The sequence below is a fragment of the Pectinophora gossypiella genome, chromosome 9 (assembly GCF_024362695.1).
Source record: "Pectinophora gossypiella chromosome 9, ilPecGoss1.1, whole genome shotgun sequence".
NCBI classification, from domain to species: Eukaryota; Metazoa; Arthropoda; class Insecta; order Lepidoptera; family Gelechiidae; genus Pectinophora; species Pectinophora gossypiella.
In genome coordinates, this window is record NC_065412.1 from 551,644 (window position 1) to 567,486 (window position 15,843).

The following is a 15,843-nucleotide window of genomic DNA, read 5'->3' on the forward strand; positions in this document are numbered from 1 at the left end:
TACTGGCTGATCACCAGATTATCCGAAAGTAAGATGATCCGTGCTTCGGAAGGCAAGTTAAGCCGTTGGTCCCGGTTTCTACTTACTGATGTAAGTATGTAGTAGTTACATGAGCCATGTCAGGGGCCTTTGGCGACCCAATAATAACCCTGACACCAGGGTGGATGAGGTTGGTACTCCACCTTACAACCCACACGTTAAAAGAAGAATAAACTAATATCAGCTGAGACTGCCCTCAAGATCATGCTCAAGTCCCTGTTTTTATATAAGAACTGTCACATTGACATGATCTTGAGGGCAGTCTCGAAGCTGAGATTTGTTTATTAATACCACCCTAGATTACTTTTCGCTGGCTGTATACCCGCTATTCGCCGTCAGTCAGACCACTATTTTCCTACTCTCCAGCCTACTCGATCTGCGACACTTCCGAGAAAGACGCACCTGCGCCGACGCACGTGCGGTGAACCCCACTAACTGGGTTAACGACTTATTATGGTCGAATTATCTTACTTTACAGCGTGTTTGGAACAGGTTTATTTAAATGTTTCGTTGGAATAGCTGCAAATCTGTTAAAAATGTAGCTATCATGAATTCTTAACGAGCCAACACTGCCAAGTCTTGGATTTATACAATAACGTTCGTGAAACACTGGTAGGTAAATTAAAAGACAAAAAAAATAGAGTATACCTCTGCCTTCCTATTATTATTATAAACTCACGCCTATTTCCCACCGGGGTAAGCAGAAACTATAGAATTCCATTTGCTTCGATCCTGACACACTTCTCTTGCTTCCTCCACATTCATCAATCGCTTCATACACGCACGCCGGTTCAGAGTAGATCGTATTGAACCTTTTCTAAGGACATCTCCAATTTGACCATCGTAAGTCCTTCTCGGTCTTCCTCTGCCAGCCCTACCATCAACTTTCGCTTTATATACCGCTTTTGCAATTCTATTATCCTTCATCCGCTCAACGTGTCCAAACCAACCTAACATTCCTTTCTCAATCCTAGTCACTATATCGTCTTTTACACCACATCTCTGTCTTATCAGACTGTTTCTCACTCTATCACTCAACTTCACACCGCAGATGCTACGCAAAGACCTCATTTCGCCTTTTTTCATTTCTGCCTTCCTAATAATAAACTATTTCTATTCTATTCTATTCCTTCCTTACGGCGTGATGTTATAATGGCCCCGATTTCTGCAAACACCTCCTAATTTTACTTTAATTTATTTTAATTAGTCATTTTCTTATCCGCCGAAAAGGAAAGGGACGGATGATTGACAGCTCTCAATTTTAGAAAGAGTGAGTAAATGAATGAATAACCCTGGCGAATCAAAAAGATATCTCGCTGGTGTTGGTCTTCGTATCAACAGTGGCTGCAAGTTGTCTTTGATTACTTGTGGCTCTGCCCACCCCATTTGGGATTATGGGCGTGAGTTTATGTATGTGTGTATGTATCTCCCTGGTATGCAAACTGTTTGAAGTGTGCTGTCAACTTAATTTTGTCGGCTTATTAGCCAATGCAAACATTTTATGGGGTTGATTTAGATTATACATATTTCGTCGCTTCATTCTTCAGATATAAATAAGATTTACTAGGTAGTCCTTTTAACCTACAGGCAAATGATCGCACGTTCAAAGCATCGATTTATCAATCGATATTTTTTTTTTTTTTTTTCTTTTTTGTATTATCTGTGTCAACTGTCAATCTGTCATTCTTTTTTCGTGCGAGGCAAACTAAAGCACGCGTTCCTGGATTTTTCGATTCTAAACGTTAAAAATCCTGTTTTAACATGCCGAAAAGTAAACGTGAGAAAATTAAATCCTATCGTCGAAAATTACGCCGCCTGGAGGAAGAAGAAAAACACCATAAAAAACGACGTCGGATTGTGTACTCATCCTCAGACGAAACTTCGGGTAAGTACTGTGCTGTGCTTACAGTGTTCAATGAGTTCTATTTTATCCAATTAAAACAAAGGCTTAGATGATAACCGTGGGTTATCACAATTAAGCAAATTCTGCCTAGAGGTTAACCGCGGGTTAACGCGTGGCTCACTTCACACATAAAACTTGCTTTGAAGCACTTTGAGGGTAACCGTGGGCTACCACACGCTTTAGCAATGATAATAATAACCCGAAAACTAACCTGAATTTAATTCTATGACTTACATAAATAGTTTGTCATCATAACCTCAAACTCTAACCTATCGCTTACGGTTTTTTGAACTCAGTTACTCGGGAGAAGGTTAACCGAGGGTTAACACCTCCAACTTATTCATATTTATATGACGGCGGGTACTGTAGTTGACATTTCTGTTTCTACTTTGTAGATAATGAGCCACATGGTCAAAGTGAGATTGAGGGCGAACCCGACAGGACCTCACATGACGAAGCCGGCGCGCTTGGAGAGACTCCGTCCAATTATGCACCTGTGTCTGATTGCGGTACAGAACCAACCGCACCCGAAGTGGCCATCAATGGAAACACAGACCCCATACAGAGTATGATTCCGGAGCTGGATCCAGACATCCTGTCTGCTTTAGGAGAAACAACGGAGGAGACACCTAAGTTTGGAGAGAAGATTCACGACAAGCTGGCTCAGCTTTGGCAGCCTATTCTGCGGAAAGGCTTAACAAAAGAAGTTAAAGAGAAATTGATAAAACAATTTGCAGTGCCTGAGAACTGTCCGCTACTACAAGCCCCTAAATTAAACCCAGAGCTGTTGGCTGCGGTAAGCGAACCTACTAGGTTCAAAGACAAAAGAGTAGAACAGGTACAACAACAGCTGGGGCTAGGGCTAACAGCTCTTAATAAGGGATTATCCTTACTATTAGAACCTGATGGTGAAAGGGTGTTAGCAATAAAACATCTAAGTGACAGCTGCCGCATACTGTGTGACTTACATTTCTTGGAAACTGAGGCCCGAAAACGATTTATAACACCAGGTTTAGAAAAGACGTTCTTATCTATAATCAAAGACGTGGAGAGAGATGATACCCTGTTTGGAAATGGCCTCTCAAACAAGATCAAAGCCTCCAAGGCTATTGAGAAGCAGGGCTTCCAAATAAAGAAGGCTGTCCCAACTACAAAGGCAGTAACTGCATCTCCTACCCCGGCGAGCAATAACCGCCCTCGGTTTCAGGGAAACTGGATGGGCCCTCCTCGATACTCTTCCAACAGGGGTGGGAGAGGGGGGCAGAGGAAGCCGGCCCAAGCTCCAAGGAGGACGACCCATGCTGCTCAATCAAAAGCACCACCATCGAGCAGACAACATGCCCCGTCGCACCATCCATAGAGGTACATGCAGGTCGAATTAGACATTTTTATAATTGCTGGCTTAAAATTACAGAAAATAAGGAAGTTCTTAGATGGATTAGAGATGGTTTTACTATACCACTCAACAGTAACATTTCACAAGCCAATTTCCATGCTCATGTTATCCCCGAAAGCGAACGGGCAGAAATGTTTTTATCTATAGAAAAACTTACTGTTCTAGGTGCAATTTCTATATGTAAAAGATCCAAAGAAGATTTCTTATCTAATATATTTTTGGCCCCTAAAGCAAGTGGAGGTAAAAGATTTATTCTCAATCTTAAATCATTTAATAAATTTGTTTTATCATCTCACTTTAAAATGGAGGACCATAGGACAGCAGCAAAGCTAATTCCGAAAAAAGGCTATTTGGCCACAATTGACCTCAAAGAGGCCTATTTATTAGTGCCTATTTGGGAAGGTCATCGTAAATATTTACGTTTTGAATTTGATCAAAAATGTTATCAGTTTAATGCTATGCCCTATGGTCTCTCTGTTGCACCTAGAGTATTCACTAAGATTATGAAAGAAGTTGTCAGTTATTTGCGAGATCGAAATCATAAGTCTGTAATATACCTCGATGATATCTTGTGCATAGGCGATACTTTCGAGGAGTGCTCCCATAACGTTAAGGAGACACTTAATTTACTTACCTGCCTCGGATTTGTAATTAATTATGAAAAAAGTTCAATAATTCCTAAACAAACATGTAAATTTTTAGGCTTCATATTTCATACAGTTAATATGACTCTTGGCTTACCAGATGAAAAACGAAGAAATATACAGACATTATTAAATAAATTCTCTACACTGCCCGTTTGCACCATTAGGGATTTTTCCAAATTAATCGGGGTCCTTATAGCTGCTTGTCCGGCTGTTAAGTACGGCTGGCTATACACTAAAGAATTTGAGCGACAAAAATACTTGGCACTTCAAAAATATGCTGATTTTGAGGTTAAAATTAAATTACCAAATTGCATTTTAGATGACTTAAATTGGTGGAGAACCAATATTATGTCCGTCTCAAACTCTTTAAGACCCGATGATAACTTCAAGCTGGAAATATTTTCCGACGCTTCTAGATCTGGATGGGGAGCTTATTGCAATGACAGCCGAGTTAATGGTCAATGGAAAGATGATGAGCTCTTTCATCACATTAACTATTTAGAACTCCTAGCCGTATTTTTAGCATTAAAAAGTTTTTCTAAAAATTTAACTAACTGCTCTATCCTACTTAGAGTTGACAATACGACGGCTTTATGTTATATAAACCGTATGGGTGGGACACAGTTTCCACACCTTAACGAACTGACAAAACAAATTTGGCAATGGTGCGAGAGGCGAGGCATTTGGCTTTACGCATCTTACATCAACACGAAGGAAAATATAGAAGCCGACGAAGAATCGCGTAAGATTAACGCAGATATAGAGTGGGAACTAGCCGATTGGGCATTTTACAAAATAGTCGCCACTCTAGGTGAACCGGATATAGACTTATTCGCCTCTCGCACTAATGCCAAATGCGCTACTTATGTATCCTGGAAGCAGGACCCTGACGCTCTCTCGGTGGATGCTTTTACAATTCCTTGGCATTCATACAACTTTTACGCCTTTCCTCCTTTCGCTTTGATTCTCAAATGCTTAAGAAAAATAGTTAACGAGAGAGCGACAGGTATTTTAGTGTTCCCTTACTGGCCCGGGCAACCATGGTTCCCATTGCTAAAAAGAATGGTAGTTTCTGATATAATTTATTTTAGCCCTAACAAGAATTTGTTACTATCTCGTTCCAGATCAATACACCCACTGCACAAGACCCTTACCCTGGGGGCCGCGATGCTCTCAGGATCGCGTTCGCAAGACGGAATACTCCCCAAGTAGCGCTAGACCTTATGCTGTCCTCTATCTCATGCAATACGTTGAAACAATATAATGTTTCATACAAGTTGTGGTGGGTATATTGTACTGAGAATAAGATTGAGGTCTTTAATCCTGATGTTTCTTCTATACTAAGTTTCTTGACAATACAGTTTAAAAATGGTGCGTCTTACGGGTCAATTAACAGCCATCGATCTGCGTTATCGTTGCTTGTTGGGAATGATATCGGCTCAGACGATCGAATCAAACGACTTCTGAAAGGCGTTTATAAGCAGAAACCAACCCGACCCAAGTACTCTAGTACATGGGACCCCCAGACTGTGCTAAATTACATTTCCGACTGGTTCCCTAACAAAGATTTGTCGTTAGAAAAACTCACTAAAAAGCTGGTTGTCTTATTAGCCCTATGTACCGCTCATAGAGTACAGACATTGTCCCTCATAAAGGTAAACAATATCCACAAAATGACCTCAGGAATAAAGATCTCGATACACGATATTATTAAAACCTCTGCGGCGGGTAGAGAACCTCCCGTATTATTTTTACCGTTCTACGAAGAGAACCCGAGGATATGCCCAGCAACGGCGTTACTAGATTACCTCGAGAGGACACCATCGCTAAGACCCGACAACATAGATGAGCTTCTCATTACTCATAAGAAGCCCCATAAGAAAGCCTCTGCCCAATCGATCAGCAGATGGATTAAGCAAACACTTTCAGAAAGTGGAGTTGACGGAAGGGTATTCAGCGCGCACAGTACGCGGCACGCGTCCACGTCGGCTGCGGCCTCCGCTGGTGTATGTCTGGACACTATAAGGAAAACAGCCGGTTGGTCCACCACGTCGCAGAGCTTCGCTAGATTTTACAACCGTCCAATTATAGAAGAAGGAGTTTTTGCTAAAATGATTCTGAGGGATAAAAACGTTCCATAATATATTTTTATATAATAAATAAATGATTGTATACGTATACTGCTCGTAAATAATTCCTTTAACTAATTATTAATGATAAGAATAATCTGTGATTATAATTTTAAGTTTCGTTTGCTCAAAGGTAAAGAAATAAATATTTTCTGATTTCATAAAAGTGTTTTGATTAATAAACACTAGTCTCTGAACATCTACCTAGTAAATCTTATTTATATCTGAAGAATGAAGCGACGAAATATAATATATGATCAAACGAACTTCTCAAGTGAAGTTCGATCGATATTATATGAGTCGCTTCATTCGAAGATATAAGTTCCCTCCCAACCCGTCTGTCGATCCCCTTGTTCTATCAGAAAATATTATAGTTTCTCTCAAAAAGAATGACAGATTGACAGTTGACACAGATAATACAAAAAAGAAAAAAAAAAAAAAAATATCGATTGATAAATCGATGCTTTGAACGTGCGATCATTTGCCTGTAGGTTAAAAGGACTACCTAGTAAATCTTATTTATATCTTCGAATGAAGCGACTCATATAATATCGATCGAACTTCACTTGAGAAGTTCGTTTGATCATATATTTGTGCTTAGTTGACGTGTGTTCCATAAACATTATGCCAGTCGATTACCCGTCCCTTTCCTTTTCGGCGGATAAGAAAATGACAGGTGTAACTTAAAATAAAATTAAATGGTGTTTAGAAGAATTAGCACCATTATGTGCATACATTTATTGAAGAAAATCACGTCAGAATGTGGCGCGTATGTTGTTTTTTGTATAAAGCAACGATAGTTTTTTACTGATTAGTTCCCATACATAAATTCCCTTCAAGACCGGTTGGGGATTCCTACCGTACTTAATTAGTAGGCTTTTGGTGTCAACTTGCTCATTTCGTTGACTTTTATGGACAGTGATTAGCTATGAAAACAAGGTTTTAAATCTTCAGCTTTAAACTCGGGCGCAGTAAGGAAATATTCTATAATTTATTATGATTTTAATACTTAATTACTATGAGTATTATGTGAACGAGGTAATGTTAAAAAAAATCCCAACGGACCTCCTCCTTTTTTTGAAGTCGGTTAAAAAGGGGTTTTTATATCAACATAACAGCATCAAGCCTCGCCAGCTGTGTTTAAGTACAGTGTTGGCAACATAAAAGTATATTTTTTTTACTTTTTAATGCATAAAGAGACAAATACTGAGAATTATTGAAGACAGCAGAGGCAAGATGATTGGACACCTAATAAGACACGACGAATTTATTAAAAACATCATAGAAGTAAAGCTAGAAGGAAAGAGAGGAAGGGGAAGACCAAGAAGAGCTTACATGGAACAGATTAAAGAAAAGGCTCTTAAATTGATGATGATGAATGCATAAAATGGCAATACTTTTTTCTTCTTTTTCTTCTACGATCAATTGCAAGAAACGTATAATTGTGTGTGCTTCAGCTCGCGACAACAAACACTTCAAAACCCCCATACCGACCACCTCGGCGTAGTCGACGATTTCCCTCAACGCTATCGACTCACTAGAGTCGATTAAATCTTTCTATAATATCCTCTCAGACAACGCTTTGAGCCGAGGTTCGCATCCAACTGGGCACCCTCAGACCAGTATTCTTAAATTTTGTACCGGGAGAGCCCTCAGCGCTTCCCATTTGTCCGGTCAAGTAGTTAATGCCATTTACGGCAAATGTACAATAAGTCACGTCAAAAAATAACTGTCGACTGTCATAATCGTTTGCAACTTGGCTAAGGCCTTAGTCTATAAATTGGTTAACCTGATATGGAAATAAATAGAAAAGTGAGATAAAAATTAAAAAATAACAATAAAAACACAACTTATTATAAATAGAAGTTTAACCCTAATAACCGTTTTCAGTATACAAGAAAATGTAGGTTACGAGTTCTCACTATAAATCAGGTTTATCCTTTACGCTATTTCTGACGAAGCATTTCAAAGTATGATGTTTATAGTTTCAATGCAGCGTTGCTCCTCAAAAATCACTTCAAACAACTTCCGTGAAGTATTTTTAATTCGTAAGTGTTAGTATACTAACGCTGCGCACTGCAGTGCGTTGACCGGTTAGTTCGATGTAATTAAAAGTGTAGCATTCATTAGATAACTATTTATGAGTACCTAGTGAGCCGCTCTTGTGGACGGTACGATTTATAGAATATAATAGAAATAGTTTATAAAAGGACGTCACACACAAAAACAAGACAATAACATCGTTTAAAATTTTCACTAAATAAATACGAGTATAATAAAGCAAAACGGATGTTCGTCGAAATGATCATAATGTAGTGGTGGACGTCGTGAGATAAAAGGGCCTCGCTCAGCGCAAGTCGCGGCGTGAACCACGACGCTGATATTATGTGGACCCTGTGACCCTGTTTTAGAGTACCTGGGAGCTTAGTCGAGCTGCAAAAATATATGACAGTGACAGTTATACAAATGTATGTAAATGTATGGGATTGACATGTCACCTTAATGTCAATCCCATACATTTTTATCACTATCTCTGTCGATTACCAACAAATACTACAGGAGCCCTCAGCGCTCCATATTTGTCCGGTCAAGTGGGAAATGCCATTTGCGGCAAAACTGCAATAAGTCACGTCAAAAAACTTAGCTTAGGCCCCTGAACTTGAAAACAAAGTTACTTAGTAAAGATATAATCTTCTTTCATTCTGAATTCAGTATGTATAGGCAGTATTACGGGTCACTGCCCACTCAACAAGCACCTATTTAACTTAGGGATAACGAACAGCCCACTTTGCAGAGGCTGTCTAGACGCAGAAGAAACTGCCCCCCATGTAATCCTGGAATGCACGGGAGTGTCAGCACAACGGGTAAAAATCCTCAAAGAAATGGGGTCGCTCCGCGAAGCCTGTGAAAACCCCAGGAGGCTTCTGAGCTTCTGGAAGGAGATAGGTTGGCTTACGTAGTCAACAATCACACGCATAATGGGCCATCTTAGAGTCTAAATGCGGAAAACAGAGCCCACTAACATAACATAACATAACATTCTGAATTCATATTTGGATCACAAATAATGGATATCACGTCGTTTCCAGGAGTTGTGTCCAGTAAATGGCAATAGGTACTATACCTACACATCTGCCTACTTTTTCGGGGAGATAGGCGTGATGCTGAACTACTTTATTGTAAAATCGAATAATAGGCCAGTTTCCAACAGGTCAAATCAGGTACGTTTTACTAAACGTCAAAACACGAAATAACTATGGAATTTGTGTGAAAAAGCACACTGTGACGTGGTCAAAAGTCGGACTTATTATTACGTTTTTCTTGATTAAAATTCAAAAATAAGTAAGTTAAATTGAAAAAAGAATCAATCTGTTTCGTTACTTATAGATCTGTATTTATTTAGTAACCAGAATTTTATAATTTATCTTGACCCTAGTGCAGCGCCTGTGGAGAGGACACTCCACTCGCATCTGAAAGGGTGCGGACAACAACACGGGGAGTCGCAGTCACCGGTGAGTACAGTCACGAGCATTAATATGTATACACTTTGGTACTATGTCACATTAACTTTTTTGACAAATTGAACTGTAAGTCTCACTAAATGTCAAATATGTTAGTGCGACAGAGTCCTAAAGTGGGTACATTATATTACTCTTGACTGTACACGGCCCGATTGATGGACATGGAAATTAGCATTTGTTTTCGGAAATACGATGATTGCCGAGATTTAAAAAAATGAAGGCAACGCGTGTGATTATTTTGATTCATTTTTCAATTCAATCATAATGATCGTTTGTTTCACATTAGCTCACAACTATCTATCAGAGAACATCTCCAGTTCACACGTTGTTCGTTTTATTAATATACGCACATTAATACTACTCGTTTAAACTGACAAACCGGCAGTTATACTTTGTTTTACTTATACTTTGTTATACAGTTATATGTGTATATAATAAACTTCCCACCGCATCTACAAACATGACCAAAGCTGCGCCTAAAGTTAATTTGACAGAATGGTAGCTACAACATTGCTTTTATAGTATAAATGAATTTCTAGATTATAAAAACTAAACTTTGACATTGTTAATTAGAGTTTTATTATTATTTTATGATGGAATACATGTCAATTTTAGATAGAAGTAAAAGCCCGACAGAATTAAGTTGACAACGCAAGTGAATCTCGCTCATATGGATTACATATGAGTGAGATGCCCATTTTATTCGCCCGGTTATTCATTCATTTTAAAATTAACAGTTTGCAATTATCCGTCCCTTTCTTTTTCGGCGGATAAGAAAATGACAGGAGGAAGTTTCTTCAGGAGTCGGAGACATTAGGTATTTACTTATTGCACAAACTAAGAAATTATTACAGAGGTAAAAGAGGCTCTTCTCTATTCCAATACAAGGGAATTGGCGGGCATTAATATAATCATTAAAAACAATTGTTTTAAGTTTACGCGGTTATTATCATAATTAAAGCACATCATCATCATCTTCGTCATCCCGTGATCATGGCACTTGCAACAGTGTCGAAATATCGGGAGTCTCATATCCCCATTTAAACGCGGTAAGATCCGCGGAATTCTACTAACATAAACACAAAGTCTCTTTTCTTCCAATTTACTTTACCATGCAAGTCTAAAAATAGCAAAATGCATTCCAAAATAAAGACCACGACAATAACTTCTTGCGTACGCAAATGCGGGGATCTTGGAGCATCATTTTGCATTGGTCATCCATCACGTTGTGACCGAGCAATCTTTATCCAATCTGATGAATGTTTCTATGACTAGGATAATAATATTTTATGTGCTGTGCAGTAAGATATTTTATTTTAATATGGCGAGGACTTAGCATTTTATGATTTTATGTAATGAAATGATAGTGTTATAAAAAGAAAACTTTCTTGGGGCACTGCTGAAAATCAGCGTTCTGGTACTCCCTCAATGTCGGAGTGTCATAACGTCTTGCTGAGCTGACGTACCTTTTTAGAAATAAGGTTTATTCAAATTCAAAAATATCTTTATCACTTTGAATCGTCTATTTTTACATAACGAACGTCTCATCCACCTAAACTACTGCAGCTTCTCACAACCTGTATAGCCGGGGAAAAGAAGCTGCAAGAAAAACCTCGGCACAGGGCACTCACACACAGACGTTCACACAGACGTTCTTTTAAAAAATTGAGTAATTTAGCTGGCTAATACCAGGTCTCCGACAGTTAATCCCAGTTAATTATTATGTTCACTCCTACTGTGTACCTATACCTACTCATATCTATAATAAATGACTTCTTCTTCTCGGACAATCAGGTGATTCAAGACTGAAAAGTCCTTACCAAACAAAGGACAGTCTCACAAAGTAATAACATGAAGTACAAATTACTTTTTACGTGAAATTAAATAATAATATCTTATCCCATAAAAAATATTTTCCGACCTAATCAAATAAAAATTTCCATATCCCTAGCGTTATCCCGTTTCCCACAGGGTCCGCTCACCTAATCCACTCACACATCTTCCTTTTACTACACTCTACAACTCATATACTTCTGCCATGGTTTACACACCTGAGTAATACGTCACAGTATACTTTTTCAAACATTCCAGGCGCGTGCGCTGGTTCACGGTTGATATTGGTTTAGCCAAGGATTTAGCCATGCTTAGCACAATTTCACGGGACCGTGAATATACTTGTTTTATTCCAGATTTGCCTCAAATGGCTCGAACAACTTGGCTGGACAAAGGGGGGCTCTCACCCAGTACAAAATTTAAGACAACAGGCCTGAGGGTGCCTAGTTGGACGTGAGTCTCGGTTCAGGACGTCGTCTGAGAGGATTATATATATGAAAGAATTAATCGACCCTGGTGAGTCAATATGCCCAAAGATATGCACCCACTACAGTGATAGAAAGCAAGCAATATCTACCTGTCTCCATAAGCTTCCCCAAGGTGACCGACGAACTAAGATGAACCAATCCTGCGATAAAAGTCATCGTATAGTTTTTCATAGCACCTAGTGCAGCGTTCTGGCATTTTAATGGGAATTTGATGCACTCCTGCGCAGGGACGCATTAAGGGCAGTCGAACTGTGCCACGGTAGTAAGCGCTCCATAGATTGGTCTTTGATGATTTTATAATATATTGTTTACGCAAGGGCTTGACGTTTATCACATCATATTTTCGATCGTTTTGTACACCTCGTAATTTAATTTTCATGTCCACCAAAAAGGAGTGGGAAGGATAATCGTCAGGAACATACGACAATTTTAGGCTAAGGAATGTTGGCGTATAAGCCCAGTAGAATTAAGTTGGCAGCATACGTCACACGGGTGACACGCCTGCGAGATGTCTATTTGATTCGAGCAGGTTATTGTTTAATTCACTCATTCATTTTAAAATGAACATCCTGCCAATTATCCGTTCGTTTCCGTTTCGGCGGTTAACAAAATGACAACAATATATAAAGTTATTATAATATTGAAGAGTTTTTTGTTGACAAAGCTAAGCAAATACTTAAATAAAGTACTTAAGTAAATATTTAAAGTTAAGTAGGTAACTAAATTATTATAAACTTGAAAAATTATTACATGATAACACCTCATATACAACTCTATAATATATTCCTTTTTGTTAATTTTATTATTTATTCATTTATATAAATATCTACACTTATTTGAAATTATAATAATAATATAATTTTATTTAAATAATAATTTAATAAATAATATTATTTAAAAAGATTATATATTTTAGATTGTGTTGTATATTATCATGTAATAATTTTACATGTTTATAATAATTTTGTTACCTACCTAACGCCATGTAACATTCTAACTACTCGTGACTGCTATAAGTAATGAATATGAACTTAAACTAATTTTAGGACGGGTCTATTGGAATCAGTGCAGTTACTGTATTCTTTTACGATGGCGCCTCAAGATTCCGAATGCCGATAACCATCGCATAGATCGAATCAATTAGCCGCAGACAATTGATTCTATTATTCAAATTAATCTAACTGTCCATCGATGGATCGATGTCACCGACTCAAATCGATTGATTTGCTATAACAACAGTCTAAATTATGGATAAATTGGATGAATAAATAAAGACAATTTTTATTTAATGGTGATCAGCTGTTATGAAATACCGTTGTGTAAGTGAAATGTTAACCTATAATTGTAAGTACAAATAATTCCTTAACTCATGGGGGGTTAAAAAGGCCATACATCTAAGCAATATTGTGCACTAACTTTTACATGGGCAAATGTCAAATTGCAATATTGCTTCATCATCACTAATTTAAGAACTACTGTCGGTGTAGCATTCAGTCGTTTCCCTCTTGCCTTCCGCCAAATATTGCAATATTGCTTATTTAGATTCCTTATAAGACACGACGTTCGCCTTCTCTTTAATTTGTTCCATGTAAGCTCTTTTTGGTCTTCCCCTCCCTCTCTATCCTTCTATTATATTTTTAATAAATTCGCGTCCTATTAAGTGTCCAATTATCTTGCCTCTTCTTTCCTCAATAACTCTCAATACTTGTCTCCTTTCTCTTACTCTTTCTTTCCTTTCTATCCAACTTATTCTTTCCATCCTCCTCCAACACCACATTTCACAGGCTGTTATTGGCCAATCGTTAAACAGAGTCAACTAGGATCTGCCTAGGCAGATTACTATATGGCGGCATTTCATGACTGCTAGTTTGTTTTTTAATAAACATTTTTTCTTTTTGCTGCAGTAAAACATAATATAAAATATATATTCTAATCTGAAATCAAAGTCATCTTTTTCATGGACCCCAAACTCTTCTGAATCCCTCCCTGCTCACGTCCCAAGTCCTCATCATTACGTCCCAAGAAGGCTTTTATTTTTTCTCTTAGGTAATTACTCGTATGTAAATTGGTCCAGATTTATCAACAGTAAAGCTTTAGTGGAATTTAAATCACGTGTGATGTAACACTCGCATTGTTTTCCTTCTACTCTTGTTAAGGTATAATGAATGTCATTATTGAAAAATAAAATACAATAACTCTTTAATGCACTTGAAATAAAATAAATATTAAAAAATAAACAATTGTAATCAGTTAGATAGTACAACAGGCAAAAAAACTTTGATGATTTTATATTTTTTCTTAAATCGAATTTTTGTTCAAGTTGGTTTAGTAGTCTTTTATTTATTTATAAAATGATTATCATCATCAGCCCATTAACGTCCCCACTGCTGGGGCACGGGCCTTCCCTAAGAATGGATAGGGAGATCGGGCCTTAAACCATCACGCGGGCCCAGTGCGGATTGATGGTTATTAACGACTGCTAATGCAGCCGGGACCAACGGCTTAACGTGCCTTCCGAAGCACGGAGGAGCTCGAGATGAAAACTTTTTTTTTGTGGTCACCCATCCTATGACCGGCCTTTGCGAAAGTTGCTTTACTTCAACAATCGCAGACCGAGCGCGTTAACCGCTGCGCCACCGAGCTCCTCATAAGATGATTATAATCTACTATTTATTAAAATCCACAAACACAGAATATTACGTATACAATTCCTTACAAATAGAAAAACTCCTCCAAAGCATCACACCGAGGCAAAGTGGCCAAAAGACTGGCAACATTTCCCCTTTGAACAGCTAAACTAGCCCTTTGAAAAAAAGCTGCCAGCCCTCGGGTCGTGCGTCGCCAACGAAACGCTTCGAAAGGCCTTAATAAAACTTTTTGTCTCCGGGCCAAAAGGACTCATCGTCTCGACGGCCAAAGGTACAAAGATATTATAATTATATACAATGATTATAATTTATGTTTGGATGCAAAATTGTTAAAAGGATTATCATCGTTTATTATCAGAGATTCCTGAGCTATGAAAAGTTTCAAAACCATAATATTTTTAGGTGCTTTTAAAAGCAGTTTTAATACAGACCCTTTTATATATTTTTAGTAAAAAGTCATAAAAATTATAAGTACTTACCGCGTCGACGTAAAATGGTTCTTTTTTTAAATACGTTCGAACACAAAAGTATTTTTCTAAGTAGCAATATCTTGATATATCAACTGTCGACTTAAAGATTCCAACAATAATCCTGCCTTACGTCGTGAGTAATGTCCGGAGATAAATCTGAGGATAAACCGTACTGGGACGTGTTTAGAGAGTAGGCGGAGGCGATAGCGGAAGCGGTGGCGAGCGCCGGCGCAGTTGTTTTACTTCTGTAGTTCTCTCTCTCTCTCTTTCTCTCTCCCTCTCCCTCTCTATCATATTCATATTCATAATTTATTGGTAATAATTCGTATTACATGTCAAGATAAAAATTAGTCACATTACAATATTAAAAATTAAAATAATTACAATATTAAAAATAAAATTGTTACATCAATACATTCATACAAATAATGTACCTACACAATATTTGAACTGTACTGTCCAGTACCTAATTATCTAAATTACAAATTAATAAATTCATCGTAACTGTAGAACTTGTGCTCAAGAAGCCAACGTTTGAGTCGCGATTTAAAACAAGGTATAGACGGTGCGTCAGTGACGTGTGTCGGCAGTTTATTGTACACCGACGGGCCCATGACGTGGGTCAGCCGATCGGACTTTGCGAGTCTGTGACGAAAACCTACCAGTCTACCACCACTCCGCAGGTTGCGTCCATGCACCTCCCTAGCCGTTATGTATTCGTCTAGGTTACAGCGCACATAAGTGGCTACCTGCAGCACGACTATGGACG

General features: G+C 38.2%; 2 protein-coding genes across 2 annotated transcripts in view; one reads left to right on the top strand and one right to left on the bottom strand.

The window, feature by feature from the left end:
• Positions 1-15,843, bottom strand: part of LOC126369329 (uncharacterized) — a 202,899-nt gene that overhangs the window by 144,172 nt on the left and 42,884 nt on the right. The window lies entirely within an intron of this gene.
• LOC126369342 (uncharacterized) lies at positions 1,693-6,280 on the top strand. Its single transcript, XM_050013693.1, has 3 exons — positions 1,693-1,924; positions 2,338-3,304; positions 5,110-6,280. Exons 1-2 carry the CDS (start codon positions 1,801-1,803, stop codon positions 3,300-3,302), a joined length of 1,089 nt encoding a protein of 362 aa, XP_049869650.1. The 5' UTR covers positions 1,693-1,800; the 3' UTR covers positions 3,303-3,304; positions 5,110-6,280.